At 42.1% G+C, this 18915-nt stretch overlaps 1 protein-coding gene across 1 annotated transcript in view; it reads right to left on the bottom strand.

Moving 5' to 3' along the window:
• The window catches only part of MYT1L (myelin transcription factor 1 like), a 246292-nt gene that overhangs the window by 20203 nt on the left and 207174 nt on the right, over positions 1-18915 (bottom strand). The window contains exons 16-18 of the mRNA XM_044290651.1: positions 15705-15767; positions 13004-13087; positions 9915-10136 (exon numbers count right to left, since the gene is read on the bottom strand). Coding sequence (XP_044146586.1) covers positions 9915-10136; positions 13004-13087; positions 15705-15767 — 369 coding nt within the window. The remainder of the gene's footprint in view (positions 1-9914; positions 10137-13003; positions 13088-15704; positions 15768-18915) is intronic.

Here is an 18915-nt window from a genome sequence, read left to right as displayed (position 1 = left end):
CTGGGCTGTAAGTGTCAGACAAAACATAAATAGCAGATGTTATCACATCACAGTACACACAGACATTGTGCCATTGCATTAGCAACGGTTGATTGCAACCTAGACCTTATTCACACAGTCAGTGTTTGGTCAGTGACCAACACCAGGAGTGAAGCCCACACAGAGTTAAGGTATCATGGAAAGATTTGTACCTCTTCTGTGTTTCTGACCTGTTCCTGGTTTTGTCTCACAATCACTGATGGAAATCACCAATCAAACACTAACTTGTGAATAAGGCCTTAAAGGCTATGTACACCTTCAGAGGCAATTTTTTTAATGATTGCATTTTACCCATTTTTGGCAAAAAATAAATAATATTTTGAATTGGCCTTTATTAAAAATATTGATCCGTTCAGTCACAATGGGTTAACAGTTTTTCTAACTGTGTGACTGGTACTTTCACTTTGTGCCGGTCATCTAATAACCCGTATCTCTAATTTACTAAGAGGTCAAAAACACCTATTTAAAGGATATGGACACCTTTGTAAAAAAAATAATTTCTCTAATTGGTTCTATTTATCTATCTTTTTATCGTTTTTGTTCTACAGCCTGCTGTGCTTACAGTTGACCGTCGTTTACAGAGAATCCGTTATTAGATTTTCTGTAAGGTGTGTATAAAGCAGGGCTATGTCAGTGCAACCAGTCTATTGTACAGTTTTCTGTGTGTAATGTGCACACAGTAGTTTCATCTGTGTAATGGACATGTAGCCGAGCTGTGTGTGCAATGTGCATATACACTGAACAAAAATATAAACGCAAGACTTTCGGTTTTGCTCCCATTTTGCATGAACTGAACTCAAAGATCTGAAACATTTTCTACATTCACAAAAGATCCATTACTCTCAAATATTGTTCACAAATCTGTCTAAATCTGTGTTAGTGATCACTTCTCCTTTGCCGAGATAATTCCATCCCACCTCACAGGTGTGGCATATCAAGGTGCTGATTAGACAGCATGAATATTGCACAGGTGTGCCTTAGACTGCCCACAATAAAAGCCCACTCTGAAATTTTTTGCCTTACTGGGTGGTGTCAGAAAACCAGTCAGTATCTGGTGTGGCCCCCATGTGCCTCACGCAGTGCAATACATCTCCATTGCATAGTGTTGATCAGGCTGTTGATTGTGGCCTGTGGAATGTTGGTCCACTCCTCTTCAATAGCTGTGGGAAGTTGAAGAATATTGGCAGGAACTGGAACACGCTGTTGTATACGCCGATCCAGAGCATCCCAAACATGCTCAATGGGTGACATGTCTGGTGATTATGCTGGCCATGCAAGAACTGGGATGTTTTCAGCTTCCAGGAATTTTGTACAGATCCTTGCAATATGGGGCCGTGCATTATCGTGCTGCAACATGAGGTGATGCTCGTGGATGAATGGCACAACAATGGGCCTCAGGATCTCGTCACAGTATCTGTGCATTCAAAATGCCATCAATAAAACGCACCTGTGTTCGGTGTCCATAACATGCGCCTGCCCATACCATAACCCCACCGACACCATGGGCCACTCGATCCACAACTAGTGTTGATCGAGCACCAAAGTGCTCGGATGCTCGAGTAGAACACCTCAGGATGCATGGGTGTACTACTGAGCACCCGAGCACAATGGAAGTCAATGGGAGAACCCAAGCATTAAACCAGGCACCCCCTGCTCTGAAGAGGGGAGGGTGTCTGGTTTACAGGAAAAGGTCAGAAATTGATGGAAACACGACCGAAATGGTTTGGGAACAGCATGGTGAGGATGTCTGGATGCATCTTGGACTCCCAGGGTCGCTGCTGGGAACAATGTTGTCCGAGTAGTATGCCATTTTACAGATTGACAATAATACGCACCAAACTGATAAAATCGATTTTAGGGGAAACAATTTTAGGAAACATTCTTTACTGTATATTTACTTGTATATAAACTGCAAGTGCTGCCAAAAATTACAAGGAAGAGGCACTCTGACACAACCTGTATATCACATAATGGATGGCCTCATTTACATTGTGGTACAATTGTTCAGGCAGTGGGACTCCTACACTCATAAAGCCTATGCAAGTGAAAGGGCTTCCAAAAATTACAAGGAAGCGGCACTCCAATACACCCTTTATTACACATAAAAGAGGGCATCATACACTCTTGAAAAATTATGATTGATGGCCTGCTGGTGACCCTCAAAAACATCAGGAGCAAGGGCCTGCTGGTGACCCTTTAAAACATTAGGGGCAAGGGCCTGCTTCTGAGCTGACCATCTAAAACATTAGGGGTGAGGGCCTGCTTCTGAGCTGACCATCTAAAACATTAGCGGCGAGGGCCTGATGGTGAGCTGACAATCTAAAATATTATAGGAGAGGGCCTGCTGCTGAGCTGACCATCTAAAACATTAGGGGTGAGGGTCTGCCACTGAGCTGACCATCTAAAACATTGGGATGAGGGTCTGCTGCTAAGCTGACTCTCTAAAACATTAGCGGCTAGTGCCTGCTGCTGATCTGACCATCTAAAACATTATGGGTGAGGGCCTGCTGCTGAGCTGACTCTGTAAAACATTAGGGGTGAGTGCCAGTTGCTGAGCTGACCATCGAAAAAATTATGGTTGAGGGCCTGCTGCTGAGCTTACCATCGAAAAAATTATGGATGAGGGCCTGCTGCTTAGCTGACCCTCTAAAACATTAGGAGCGAGGGCAGCCTAATAAGCATGTTGATATGATGGAGGAGGATGAGAAAAGAAAGATTGAACCATATACCCTTTTTTGTGGTGGAAGGGGTGCATGGGAATACAGTGTAGTCAATACACCATAAAAGCCACATTTAAAGTGCCTTTATGTTAAGCTGCTTTCCTCTGGTGGAGTAGAGAAGTCAGGGGCAATCCAGGCCTTGTTCATTTTGATAAGAGTCAACCTGTCAGCATTTTCAGTTGACAGGCGGATGCACTTATCAGTTATTATGCCCCCAGCAGCACTAAATACCCGCTCTGACAAAACGCTGGTGGCAGGGCAAGCCAGCACCTCCAAGGCGTAGAGCTCCAGTTCGTGCCACTTGTCCAGCTTGGACACCCATTAGTTGTAAGGCACAGAGGGATCATTGAGAACGCTGACACAGTCTGCTACGTACTCCTTCACCATCTTCCAAAACTTTTCTCTCCTTGTGACATTAGGCCGCGCATCAGGGTGAGGTTGCTGGCAGAGGGTGTCATGAAACTGTCCCAGGCCTTGGAGAGTGTTGCCTCTTGCCTCTGTTGGAACTGCTGTATGTTATCCTCTTCTCCTCTCCTCGGTAGCCCAAGGAACTACGTGCTCTGCTGCCAGCGTTGTCAGCTGGAAATTTTTGGAGCAATTTTTCCACAAGGACCTTTTGGTATTGCACTATTTTGCTAGTCCTCTCCACCGCAGGAATGAGAGATGAGAAGTTTCTTTCTTTGTAGCAGGGGCTGAGAAGGGTGAACAACCAGTAATCGGTGTTGGCCAAAATGCGTATAACGCAAGGGTCACGGGAAAGGAAGCATAACATAAAGTCAGCCATATGTGCCAGATTCCCAACAGGCAAGACTTCACTGTTCTTATCGGGGTGATGACTCTTAATCTCATCCTCTTTGGCCCATCCACGCTGAACAGATGGAATAAACCTGCTGTGGGTACTAGGAGGAGTAGGAATTTTTTTTCAGTGTAGTAAACTATCTGTATGGGCAAGTGGTAGAGCTGTGTATGTAATATGTATATAGTAGTATACATGTGGTGCACACTGTGTATGGCAGCGTCAGGTGGGGGCTGTGTATGGCAGCATCAGGTGGGTGTTGTGTATGGCAGCATGAGGTGAGCGCAGTGTATGGCAGCGTCAGGTGGACGCTGAGAATGGCAGCTTCGGGTGGCCACTGTGTATGGCAGCGTCAGGTGGGCACTATGTATGGCATTGGGTGTGCCCTGTGTATGACAGCGTCGGGTGGGCGCTGTGTATGGCAGCGTCAGGTGGGTGCTGTGTATGGCAGCATCAGGTGAGAGCTGTGTATGGCAGCTTCGGGTCGAGGCTGTGCATGGCAGCGTCCAGTAGGCCCTGTGTATGGCAGCATCAGGTGGGCGCTGTGTATGGCAGCATGGGGTAGGTGCTGTGTATGGCAGCATTGGGTGGGTGCTGTGTATGGGAGTGTGGGGTCGGCGCTGTGTATGGCAGAGTGGAGTGGGCACTGTGTATTGCAGCATCAGGTGGGTGCAGTGTATGGCAGAGTCAGTTGGGTGCTGTGTAATGCAGTGTCGGGTGGGCGCTGTGTATGGCAGCGTCAGGTGGGCGCTGTGTATGGCAGCGTCTGGTGGGCGCTGTGTATGGCAGCATCAGGTGGGCGCTGTGTATGGCAGTGTTGGGTGGGTGCTCTGTGTGGTAGCGTTGGGTGGGCGCTGTGTATGGTAGCATTGGGTGGGTGCTGTGTATGGCAGCGTCAGGTGGGCGCTGTGTATGGCAGCGTCAGGTGAGAGCTGTGTATGGCAGCTTCAGGTGGGTGCTGTGTATGGCAGCGTACGGTGGGCCCCATGTATGGCAGCATCAGGTGGGCACTGTGTATGGCAGCGTCTGGTGGGCGCTGTGTATGGCAACGAGGGGTGGGTGCTGTGTATGGGAGCGTGGGGTCGGCGCTGTGTATGGCAGAGTGGAGTGGGTGCTGTGTATGGCAGCATCAGGTGGGTGCTGTGTATGGCAGCGTCAGGTGGGTGCTGTGTATGGCAGTGTCGGATGGGCGCAGTGTATGGTAGCGTTAGGTGGGTTCTGTGTATTGCAGCGTCAGATGAGCGCTGTGTATGGCAGCGTCAGGTGGGCGCTGTGTATGGCAACGTCAGGCGGGCGCAGTGTATGACAGCAGTGGTCTTATGTTTAGTGTATGATGTTGGATAAATGTAAAATTGTCTACATTTATTTCTGCACGGGAGACTAGTAATGGTTTCTCTGCAGAAATATCAGCCTCATAACGTTATGTGGGCCTATGCATTATATATGTGAATTAAAGCAAAGTTCCTACTCCTCCTCGGCTAAAAATACTCCTTAAAAATTGTTAAGAGGAGTATTTTTACTCTTCTGGAAAAATGCAGATGTCGGCCATTTAACCCCTTCCATGCCGCGGTCCTTAGGGACCGCTGCATGGAGTGGATAAACATCGGGCTGCTGCTCTGCTGTGGCAGTATCCCGGTGGTTACCATGGCAACCGGACGCCTTCACAGGTATCCGTATTTCCAATGGTATAGCTGAGTCTGATGAGGCGTACTGTGAATGACAATACACTGCAGTACACACTGGAGACACTAAAACATGATTTATTTTTGTTTCAAAAATGCTCTTGTTGTGTAAAATCAAAATATATTTAAAAAAGCAGACATATTAGGTATCGCCGCATCTGTAACATGCGCTAACCTGTCTGGTAAACACAGTAAAAAAATAATAATTTAAACCGTGCCAAAAAAGCCATTTTTTATCACCTTACAACACAAAAAGTGTAATACCAAGTGATCAAAAAGTCATATTTGCCCCAAAATGGTACCAATCGAACCATCATCTCATCCCACAAAAAATTTGCCCCTACATAAGACAATCGTCCCAAAAATTAAAAAAAATATGACTTTCAGAAAATGGAGACACAAAACATGATTTTTTTTTGTTTAAAAAATGTTTTTATTGTGCAAAATAAAATTAAAAAAATGCACATATTAGTTATCACTGTGTCCGTAACAACCTGCTCTATAAAAATAGCATGTGATCCAACCCGTCTGGTCAACGCTGTAAAAAAAATTTATAAAAAATTTATAAAAAATGTGCCAAAAAAGCCATCACAAAAAGTGTAATACCAAGTGATCCAAAATTCATATGTGTCCCAAAATGGTACCAATCAAACAATCATCTCTACCTTACACCAGTTTTGATAAATCTCCTCCACTGTGTACTTCTATGTGTACATAGCATTGTGTGTCGTCACACTATACTAATCTATGTGGGAAAAGTGACCGCTCACTGTGCGGACTGCACACAATACTGTGTTCAGAAGAGGGTGCATGTAGTGAGAGCTGTCAGTAATGAGCTCTATATTCTGCTTATAACACCATGGTTCTGATTGTAGATCACTGCACTAACATTATCAGCAGAAATATCTATTGTGTCTACAAATAATGGACTTTCTACAGAATGGAAAGTGAGAAATAGATCTGCTGATTACAGGCTGTAGCATACTGTAAGACTCGCCAAGTTCCAGCAACCTATATGTAAGTGGCTGATAGCTGTGCTGTGTAAAAGGATGTGGGGGCGGGGCAGCAGAGCCTGTGCTGGTGCATTTGAAATACACAGGAACGCCCACAGATTCTCACAGGAGATGACAGCACTGAGCAAAATTCATATCAGAGCATTTCTGAGAGCATGTGAAGCAAAACTAATACCAGTAAACAAACAAGTGCAGTTTTATTATGTGCTGCATTATGGTAAGATATGGGGTTATTGATTTTTAGTGCACAAAGGTGTCCAAAGCCTTTAATCATATCCTCCAAAAAAAATGAATGTGTCACTGTGCACTTAAGCTCCGTTCACATTAGCACCTTGTCTACAATTTAAGAGTGGCATGGCAGCTATTGTATGAATGATCTGTTTTTAAACTGATACTAAATAAAGCAAGGTTCACATTTGTGGCAGAAGATCTGGCAAAAGCATCCGTCGCAGATACCTGCAATCCATACTGGAAACCCGATGGAACCCTTTTAGTCAATGGGATATGCTGGGCCCTGGTGGCAGGGGCGCACCACCAACGAGGCGAGCTAAGGTAATGGCCTCAAGCGGCGCCCCCTAGTGACAAGTGAGGGGCGGTGGCAGGGTCGTGGGCAATGAGCGCTACTTATCCTCAGGATGGTGATAGCATTGAATTCTGCGTCAGAGCATGGGAGCGATGTCTCCCTGTCCCACTGTTCCCTCTGATAGGCTTCATAGGGAACAGTGCCTGTAGCTTATCAGAGACTGACACAGGTGGCGTGATGATGTCATCATTGCGCCACCTGAGCCGGGCTGCATACAGTTCAGGGCTGGAAGAGGCGCATTGCTTACAGCTGCGTGGAGGTAAGGATTTGTGCTTATTATTTTTATTTGGCAGCATGCCGTTAGGCCACTATGGGGGCATTATTCTAACTCGGGGGGAGCACTATGGGGACTTTGGCTCTACTGGGGGCCTAAAAAGGGGTATTTTTTCTACTGGCACACATAAGTGGGCATAGTTTGTACTGGTACATGAGGGGGGACTATGGGGTTATTAGCTCTACTGGGGGCACACAGAAGGGGTATTTTTGTACTGGCACACAGTATAGGGGGCTTTTTTAGTACTGGAACACATTATAAGGGGGTATTTTTTATACAGACACACATTATAAGGGGATATTTTTTGTATTGGCACACATTTAAGTACTGGCAGGATGATGGAAAAGTAGGAAATTAAGGCCCCTTTCACACGGGTGAGTTTTTCTCACGCACTGCACCCGCACTGAATTCGGACTCATTCATTTCTATGGGGCTGTGCACATGAGTGGTGATTTTCACGCATCACTTGTGCGTCGCGTGAAAATCGCAGCATGCTCTATATTGTGCTTTTTTCACGCAACTCAGGCCCCATAGAAGTGAATGGGGCTGCGTGAAAATCGGAAGCATCCGCAAGCGAGTGACGATGCGGTGCGATTTTCACACATGGTTTCTAGGTGACGATCGGGATGGGAATAGGTTAAAACATTTTTTTATTAAACTCACCTCATCCACTTGTTCGCGCTGCCCGGCTCGTCTTCTTTCTTCTTCTTTGATGACCTGGGAGGAAAAGGACCTTTGGTGACGTCACTGTGCTCATCATATGGTCCATCACCATGGTGATGGACCATGTGATGACCGCAGTGACGTCACCAAAGGTCCTTTTCCTCCCAGGTCATCAGAGAAGAAGAAAGAAGACGAGCTTGGCTGCGCGAACAAGTGGATACGGTGAGTTAAATATATATTTTTTTTAACCTCTCCATCCCTATTTTACTAAGAATTCTGTATTAAGGATGCTATTATTTTTCCTTATAACCATGTTATAAGGGAAAATAATAAAATCTACACAACACCTAACCCAAACCCGAACTTCTGTGAAGACATCCGGGTTAGGGTCTGGGTACCAAACATGCAAATTTTTCTCACACGCATGCAAAACGCATTAAAACGCTTTGCACTTGCGCAGAAAAATTGTGCATTTTCCCGCGACACACCCGAATCCTATCCGGCCCTCACACGCGACGCCTGTGTGAAAGAGGCCTAAGATGTCTGTGTGCCAAATGTGGTCTGGTCCAAATGGAAAAGATGAGTAAAAAGAATGTCTACATCAAAGGAGACATCACTGGATGTAAAAGGTATGGAATATGGTACTGTATTACCCTGTATGTTTTATAGACCTGTATATTTTGTTTCTGATGTATGTCTTTAACAGTAGGGCTGAAGGGAAGGGGTTAGGTTGAAAACTTGCCATTTGGTGGGGGCCCCCTAGCCACCTGGCTGATAAATGTCAGGCTTATATTGGATCCTTTGTTTACCAGTTTCTGTTGCTTTACCGGAACAGAAAAACAGAATTTCACCACACTTTGTTACCCAAACCGAATACTGACGGCTCCCACTGACTTGTCAAGGATTGGCCACAAAAATAGTGCTGCAGACTATGCAGCAGTAAAAAAAACAACACAGAAACCCCAAAGGGACGTAAATAAAAGCCCATGTGATTGCTTCATATTTTTTTCTTGAACAGATGGAATTTTATGGGCAGCATAGTGAATCAGTAGTTAACACTGTTCCTCATAGCACCGGGTCCTACGTTCAAACACTACAAGTTAGACATGAAGTTTGTATGTTTTCTTACCACACTTGAAAAATACATAATTCTAGTGCGTGTATAAAAGCAATATCATATTTGGTGAACAGTGTAGAGGCCACCTTAAGTCTTGTTTAGAGTCCTATTTTCCTTTACAAACAGTGCCACTATTTGTCTACAGGTTGTATCTGGCATTGCAGCACATTCACTGGAATGAGTATAAGTTACTGAATGCAACTGATACCCAATAATATAGAACACAATAGTGGGAATTTAGTAAGACTGGCTTTTCATATGTTCATCAAAAGTGATTTTGGAGTAAAATGTCCCAAATGTATTAAAAGGACAAATACATTTATTGCAGCTCCTGTTGTAAATCATAGTTACTATGTCGGGCAGCCTTGTCCTCTTCCACCCTGAAGAATAGTAAAAAGTCACAGATTTGTGTACAAGCAATGATAAATGACCCCCAATTTGTTTTGGGAAATTGTAACACATAATCACCCTCTTAGAAAAGTACAAATGTATTGTACCTACAGTATGCATAAGCAATTGCAAAATGTATTATAGAAGCGATCAAAAGATTGTCTATTAAAGTCTCCTTGTGGGACTTGTAAATTGTTTTAAAAAAAAGTTGATTTTTTAAAATTAAATAAATAAAATTCAAGATTAAAAATGCACATGCTTTTACATTGGAAAAATGGGTTTCAATGGAAATAATTGCTACAATAAAACCCGTTCCCCATGTTTGGTATCACTGCAGTCATAATGACTGGAACTACACAATTACCATGTAATTTCATATATTTCTAAGCGTAACAACAGAACAGCGGAACAACACAGAGTTATCAGAATAGATGCTTTAGAATAACTATTTTGAGGGAAATATAATTATTTACTGAGAAAGACACGTCTCTATATAAGTTGAGCCATTTAACTCGGTGGCCAAAGCAGGAGAAACGTGCTTTCATCAAGGCTCCAACCAGCAACAGCGTCCCCAGCTGATCACCTGCCATTTCGTGATACGTCAAGATATGACCTTATCTGATGCCATGGGTATTACCTTCGGTGTGTAAGGAAACTACCACTGATGTGTCCAGAGCCATCACATCCTGGGGTAGGACAGGACATTCCTTCGGTTTTTCCAGATTTCCATGAGAACTGGGAACCATTTAAGTAGCCATCTTTCTGTCTCTTGGCTGCCAGAGGACATCCAGATGCACTGCGATGGGATGCATATTTCCCCGTCACGTGCCCTTGACCATCACACCCGGGGACTGGGCATCTGGTGATAAAAAGAACATGACAACAGTCATTATTTTAAGCTGTTGAAGCAAATTCCATCTGATAAAGCAGGAAAACCTTTTCTTTGGGTAAGGACCAAAATTGCAGTCATATGTGTTCAGCCTAGCTCTATGAGAGTATGAACACATGGTCAGGCTTCTTGATGCAGTTTTCGAAGCCAGAATCAAGAGTGGGTCATAAAAGGAGAGGAAGTATAAAGGACAAGGATGGCTTCTTTTCTTTTTTTAATCATTCCTGATTTTGGCTTAACATGCATTGGCATACTCTGATGAGAAATTGTACATTGCTTAGCTTTATGCTTTGACATTTCTAGACATAAACCAATAGTTTGAACTACACCTGCCAAATGCCTTGAATCCTTTTGGTACTGGTTCTTGTAGCTTTGGAGTGCCACTTTACATGAACTACAGTATTAGAAAATGTACAGTATTTTACCACAGTTCCCTGATATGCTTGCCATGGCAAAAATACATTTTATTTAAACAGATCTAGACGTACTGGAGTTTCATCTGCAAATTTTCAGAATTGCTGTGCCAACTATCCTCTGAAGACTTCAGAATGTCAAGTAGTATTCTATGACAGTCTATAGTTAGTTAAAAGGCTTCTGTGTACATACTACTGTACAATCATCATTCTCTGTCAGTCGATGGGACCGGGCAGCACAAAAGTTGTGAACTTATTCACCAAACCAAATACAATATATGAAGACATTGCAAATCCGAGAAAACGTTGTAATTGGGTACAACTTAATGTGACATGTTGCAGGTAATCCCTTCCCACAAGCAACCTCCGATCCTCACAAGACCTCCTTCTCTACTCTCCTCTTATCTCCTCTTCCCACAATTACCTCCAAGATTTCTCCCTTGCAGCCCCCGTACTTTGGAACTCTCTACAGCAACATTTCAGACTCTCAGCTACAGTCGAACCCTTAAAAGAAACCTGAAAACCCACCTCTTCAGACAAGCCAGACAAGAAAAATACCATCCAGAGAAAAGTGTGTAATTATAGGTGGCCCAATTAAGTGATATCTGCTAGAGTTTTATACTTAGGATGGATTGAAAAGTCAGGGACACAACCTAAAGATATCAGCAGTTATGGCCTATGAATGTGACAAGTGGGATCACAGCTTGACTACTGATTTCAAGAGGCTAAAAGCATAATTTACACTGCAAGAAACGTTCCTAATTGATCTGCAATCACATATAAAGCTTTGTCTTGAACTTTCACATCCTAAAAGTGAACATCAATTGCCAAAAAGAAAAGCTAAATGCACTTATTTATCCTGAAATGATGAGATTAATATAACGCTTATATTGATGCAGCAAGTGACTACAGGTCTGTCGTGCATGAGGCCTCCAGAGCGATGGTGGACTGAGCGTTCCAGGTGTTAATGAGGTTTTCTGGATTTAGAACTTTGAGGTACCTCAGGATAGGCCATCAGTAAGACCACCACTGATCTAATATTGACGGCCTATTCCGAGAGTAGGCCATCAACATCCCAACCCCTTTAAAGGTTAAAGGACCTTACCAACCACATAGACTGCAGTCTTCCTCTAACCATGGGCCTCAGGCATTACCCTAACTTCTGAGTAAGCAGTCCCGCACAGTCTTGAGTCATTTATGATCTGGAGACCTTCCCCAGCCCAGTGGTGAGTGACAGTCTTATGTGTACCAGCTATTTGCAATGTCCTATATTTTAATGAAGTTCACCTATATCTAAGCATGCATAATTTACTTTACTTTCTACAAGAAATCTAACCTACTGGGTGAGATTTATCAAAACTGGTGCAAATGAAAACTGGCCCATGGCAACACATCACATTTCACATTTCATTTTCCAGAGGAGCTCTAAAAAATGAAAGGTGGAATCTGATTAGTTGCTATAGGCAACTAAGCCAATTTTCCTTTGCACCAGTTTTGATAAATCTTGTCCAATGTGTACCATCAAACTTTAGATTATATTTTGCCCTAGTGTGGCATATACAGTAATACAATTTCCCTATATGACACTCACTCAAGTTATCTGTAAACATATGCAGCCAGGCCAGATTAGCAATTTTGTGAACCAGTAGTTTTACCTGTAATCTAAATCACAAACTTTATGGGCATAGGAGCTAAAGTGGTGCCTATTGTAACCAGCCCAACCTATTCAGACTTCCAATGAAAAAGTCCTTAATGAATAATTACAATTGGTAGGTTTTTCTGTCAATAGCATTTTCACTTGTCATGAGGACATCCATAAGATGTCTTGTGAAGGCAAAGTCCATGGGTGCAACCACTCATGAGAGGCTGAAAGGACAGAGCTAAATCAAATACAGGGGGAGATTAATCAAGCTTCTACTCCAGTTTTCTGCCAAAGAAAAGTTGAAATTTTTGCCACAAGTCCCAGTTTGCAACTTTTTAGCTTTTTCTGATACCCTTGCCATTTAAAAAAAAAAAGTGGTCTGAGAATGGGTGGGAAGTGGTGGTCCTCCGGTAGGACTTTCCCAGTCCAACTCATTTAACAACATGTGTTCCACTCTCTGGCTGGAGTAGATTTTAGTTCTGGCGCATGGTCGGCACATCTCACATCAGCACAGGACAAAATCAAGACCAATGTACATTGCGCCTCTCTTAATATATCTCCTCCAAAGTGTGGAGGATCAAACAGAGGATTGGAGGGCCAGATGGTTAGGAGCGACAGTGTTAGTAGATGCACCTATGGACATAACCTGGGTCTGGCATTTCAGAGACGTCCTAAATATGTGGGTTTTGAGTGGTGGCAAATGCCCTTTCAATTTCAATCACAGCAGGTGACAATCTAACTCTATTAGCAGTAATGACTTGTGACAGAATATTATAAGGAACCTGATTGGTTCTTGGTCTTCTTTGTCTTCTTTGCTTTGTGCTATCTTGATCCCGCTTTTCTTTGCCCTGGGACAGCCCGAAAGACTGAGAAGAGAAACAGAAAACAGAACACAGTCAATACCCAGTAAAGCTAACCATACATGTTAAAGAGGTTCTCCAGGAGTAGAATATTAATGTCCTATCTTTATGGTAGTTATCAGTATTTGATCAGTTGAGATCTGACTCCTGGTTGAAGCATAGCTTCCTCTTTATTGTTTGCTCAGGCACATCGCCATACATACAGTAATGGGCATGAACGGTACTGCAAAATCCAGCTAGATAACAATATCCCTATTTAAGAAAACCCTAGACTAAACCCTCTGCCCAGGGACGGCCCCTGATGGTGGGGACTCCCTGTCCTCGAGCCTAAGGCTATCAGCTCCTGTATAACCCTTATTGGTATCACTGATAGAAGAAAGCCTCAGAGTGGAAAGCCTACATGGACAGCAAGACAAAACAAACACAAATATTGTACACAATGTATACAGCCCTATTGATGTAAAAGCATCAAAAGGTACATGGTGCACTAGACTCACTTATTAAAAGACACCCTATTAAATAACTGTTTGTGGTCACCAGCAATTGATACAATGAACCCCAAACAAATGATACAATGAACCCCAACGCGTTTCCCCCACGGTGTGGCCTCGGCAATGACTTTATTGTGAGTAACTTTTGGAAGTCTTGATCAGTTGGTCTAGATGTATCCACTTCTTATATATATACCTTTTATCATCTAGGTTGCCATAATCAACTAGCCATGTATGTTGGCTCATGTCTACTAAATGAGGGACGTATCTGAGGTAGTTCTGCTTTTATATTTGTGAGATTCGGAAGGTGGTGGTCTCAAATATTGACTATCTCTGGAGACACAGAAACAATTCCATATGTGTTTTTCACTTTTTCAGCTGCACGTATTCACTATACGTGGATGCTCGTCTCACACTACTTAATCTGTGCCCCTGTGGCATTTTATATACTGCATTTGGATTGACATCACCTGGATATAGTGAGTTACCTTAAGGTGCTGTGTGATTAACGCGGTGGTGGGTACACAATTGTCAGGTGATGAGTTAGTGTTAAATATATCATGCAATTATATATGTGTGTATTTCTGTTTTTCTTTTTACAGAAATCCACTTTGAAGTCCTGTATGTTTGCATAAAACAACCGCGTACACAAGCGGTGAATGCGATACTCGATGTGCCTCCTCCTCCTCCTAATAATATTGTCTAATACCATCTGGTCCATTTTTTATTAATATTTGTATGACAACGGACACCATTACACTCAGAACGGTGATCAACACCCATTATACGGTGGCCTCATTACAATATGGGTCCCCGCCCGTTCTTAGCTTGATTTATTACTTCATTTATTATTTACTTTCTATGCAATTTATGTTGATGTATCATCCAGTTAAACCTATAGATCCATTTACCCCCTGATGATCCCACACCGTGGGGGAAACGCGTTAGGGTTCATTGTATCATTTGTTTAGGGTTCATTGTATCAATTGCTAGTGCCCACAAACAGTTATTTAATAGGGTGTCTTTTAATAAGTGAGTCTAGTGCACCATGTACCTTTTGATGCTTTTACATCAATAGGGCTGTATACATTGTGCACAATATTTGTGTTTGTTTTGTCTTGCTGTTCATGTAGGCTTTCCACTCTGAGGCTTTCTTCTATCAGTGATACCAATAAGGGTTATACAGGAGCTGATAGCCTTAGGCTCGAGGACAGGGAGTCCCCACCATCAGGGGCCGTCCCTGGGCAGAGGGTTTAGTCTAGGGTTTTCTTAAATAGGGATATTGTCCCCACCCATAGCTAACCTACATAGCCTTCTTTGTGGATCTACCTACATTGGACAATCAGTATATGTCTTGAGGTTAAAATTAAAATTTAAGTGACTGTTATGTAGAAGGGTTAATTTTCTAGCTGGATTTTGTACTTTTTTATTGACCCATGTATTAATACTTTATCCTTAATTGCTGGACGAATAGTTATTCATGAACGGTACTGCAGCTCAGTTCTTTGGAACTAAATTGCGGGACCAGGCACAGCCACAAGCAAGTGTACGGTGCTGTGCCTGGGTACAGACATCTGGTGCTCCACGACCTCTTCATCCAGCTGATCATAGGGGGTGTCAGAAGTCCGGCTCTGATCAAATATTTATGGTCTCTGCTAAGGATAGGCCATCAATGTTAAAGTTCCAGAAAAGTTGCAATGATTGTACAATCATTAACATTACATCTACAGTAGAAAACAATTGGTGTTGACCGATGGACCAATACTGTTGTTCAGAACATTTTTCGTTCAAGCTTTTCCAGGTCTAGTGGTAAACTAATTTTATGATATTTCCAAAAATAAACATTTTACACGGGAAGAATCATTCACACTGTGGGAAATGCGGCCCACAGATAAGAATGACATTGTATTTATGCTCCTTTCCCAACAAGCTTTCCTTAAAATACATTTGGAAAGCTCGTCCTCTTGGGAGAAAATCGTTACCTCTATGGCTGGCTTAAGGGTATGTTCAAATGGACAAGATTTCAATTGCATGGAATGGGATTACTGTAAGTTCCAGTCACACAGTGAAATTAAGATCTGTGTGGCACAAACCACAGCGTACTGTCTTACAGTTTTCTGTGATATTTATACCTTCTATGGGAAGCATAGTTTCCAGTAATATGTCCAGAACCATCGCAGCCAGGAGTTGGACACCTAAAGCCAGAAAAAGCAAATATCATGTAATTCAAAAAGAGAGTGACATGGTATCAAATGAAAGGGGTGCTATGAGAAATAAGAAACAGTGCCACTTATATCCATAGGCTGTGTCTGGTATTGCAGTTTAGTCCCTATTTGCCCTATGGACAAGAGTGACGCTGTGAGAAAAGCATACCATTTTAAAAAATTTTATGGTTCCTTTAAAGAGGTTTTCCGAGTGTTTTATATTGATGACCTATATCTAGGATAAGTCATTAGTATATGATCGGTGGGATCCGACACCCAGCACTCCTGCCGATCAGCTGTTTAAAGCTAACCAAAGCACTGTGGCCTCTTCAAAAAGCCGATTGGCAGGGGTGTCAGGAGTCGGATCCCTGCCGACCAGATTCTGATTACCTATCCTGAGCATAGGTCGACAGTATAAAACATTTGGAAAAACCCTTTAACTAAAACGTATAAAATATTTTAATTTTAATAATATATGACTTGTTTTAATAGATAGTGAAAAATATGTAGCCTTACGTAATACTGCAAATTACTAATATGGAGGACAGTGGTTATAGAAGGTTCAGGGTTGATCCAGATGCTCTGCCAGCAGGACCATTAGTCCAGTCTGCTCTGTATACATAAATAGGTGTCTATGGATATATCAACTCCTAGAGGTTAATTATACTAGTACCCCCCTAGAGGTTGATTATACAGTATTATTACACCAACCTAGAGGTTTATATAAGTTTACACTTCCTAGAGGTTGATTACTTTATTACACTTTCTAGTGATAATTAATCACTAGAAAGTGTAATAAAGGTTGTTTATATTATTACACCCCCTAGATGATGATTATAAAGTGTTATTACACTGCCTGTAGGTTGATTATATTATTACACTGCCTAGAGGTTAATTATACTATTTCACCACCTAGAGTTTGATTATAGAGTATTATTACAACACCTAGAGGTTATATAGATATTATTACCCCACCTAGAGGTTAATTACATTACACTGCCTAGAGGTTGATTAAATTATAACACTTCCTAGAGGTAAATTATATTAGCACACCACCTAGAGGTTGAGTATATTATTACACCACCTAGAGGTTTATTATATTATTACACCACCCAGAAGTTGATTACATTACATTGCCTAGTGGTTAATTATATTATTACACTATCTAGTGATTAATTATATTATTACACCGGCAAAAAACAAGGGGATCCGCTCACTTCTGTTTCCCTCAGGACAGGTGCTCCAATCCAAAAATGAGTCACCCCTCAAAATGGTAAGTAAATATGTAAAAAAGAAGGATTGGTCACTCTTATATGGAAATATAGGGTATTTGTTTTATTAATATTACTAATATAAGTTAAAATGCAAAAACAATAATATAAAATACATAAGATAGAACAATCTCCTATATCTATTCTCTATTTGTAATGTATATAACAAAGACGATAATAATTTCAATGCTGGACAGAAAACAGTGTCACAGTGTCTCCACCTGGATTTGATAGTCTGTTGTGTGGAAGACAAATTGATACAAATATTCGCCCAGTGATTTGGATACAGTTTCAGTTAAATAAATGAATCAGCTGTATAATGGTAGAGAATGAGTCTCTAATATTTGTGTCAAAGTCCATATATATGAACGTAATCCCACTCGTTGTTTCTGCTCCTTTTCTTGATGTTATAGTATATGGCACTAATAGTCCATGCAAAATGCTTTGAAACACAGTGAGTATAGACGAATTGGCCGCTATAGGCCGATGTTGCACCGTATGCGTCTGCTGACTGATGTACTATATTTATAAGAATTATCGCTGTATGTACAATTTCAGTCTTCACAGACAATGTATTTGATCAGTGTTAACTGGATGTTATACCCACTGGGATAGTGGGCTTACCTTAGTTGAAGCCGTCGGATAGAGGTAAGGGCTTGAATGCGAGACCCTGCTTAGCTGGATCAGCCGGCGTCCCGGCTGTAGGGCTGCTCGCCTCCCACGTGTTCTCCGCGGGAAATTTGAACCGGATATGCAAAGTCCTTCTCTCTCAGCGCTGGTAAATGACGTATTGCGATGATTTCAACAATGGATCCAAGAGTTTCTTTTTCTTTATAGTGCACTTGGTAGAAGATGGGGTATTCGTCCAAAGGTGTGACGCTTAGCGTCACACCTTTGGACGAATACCCCATCTTCTACCAAGTGCACTATAAAGAAACTCTTGGATCCATTGTTGAAATCATCGCAATACGTCATTTACCAGCGCTGAGAGAGAAGGACTTTGCATATCCGGTTCAAATTTCCCGCGGAGAACACGTGGGAGGCGAGCAGCCCTACAGCCGGGACGCCGGCTGATCCAGCTAAGCAGGGTCTCGCATTCAAGCCCTTACCTCTATCCGACGGCTTCAACTAAGGTAAGCCCACTATCCCAGTGGGTATAACATCCAGTTAACACCGATCAAATACATTGTCTGTGAAGACTGAAATTGTACATACAGCGATAATTCTTATAAATATAGTACATCAGTCAGCAGACGCATACGGTGCAACATCGGCCTATAGCGGCCAATTCGTCTATACTCACTGTGTTTCAAAGCATTTTGCATGGACTATTAGTGCCATATACTATAACATCAAGAAAAGGAGCAGAAACAACGAGTGGGATTACGTTCATATATATGGACTTTGACACAAATATTAGAGACTCATTCTCTACCATTATACAGCTGATTCATTTATTTAACTGAAACTGTATCCAAATCACTGGGCGAATATTTGTATCAATTTGTCTTCCACACAACAGACTATCAAATCCAGGTGGAGACACTGTGACACTGTTTTCTGTCCAGCATTGAAATTATTATCGTCTTTGTTATATACATTACAAATAGAGAATAGATATAGGAGATTGTTCTATCTTATGTATTTTATATTATTGTTTTTGCATTTTAACTTATATTAGTAATATTAATAAAACAAATACCCTATATTTCCATATAAGAGTGACCAATCCTTCCTTTTTACATATATTATTACACCACCTAGAGATTGATTATATCACTACACCACCTAGAGGTTGATTATATTATTACACCGCCTAGAGGTGGATCGTATTATTAAATCTCCTAGAGGTAATTAAAACAAATACA

Source organism: Bufo gargarizans, chromosome 4 (assembly GCF_014858855.1).
Source record: "Bufo gargarizans isolate SCDJY-AF-19 chromosome 4, ASM1485885v1, whole genome shotgun sequence".
NCBI classification, from domain to species: Eukaryota; Metazoa; Chordata; class Amphibia; order Anura; family Bufonidae; genus Bufo; species Bufo gargarizans.
The sequence above is the reverse complement of the archived record's forward strand: the minus strand, read 5'-3'. Positions and strand labels throughout refer to the sequence as shown.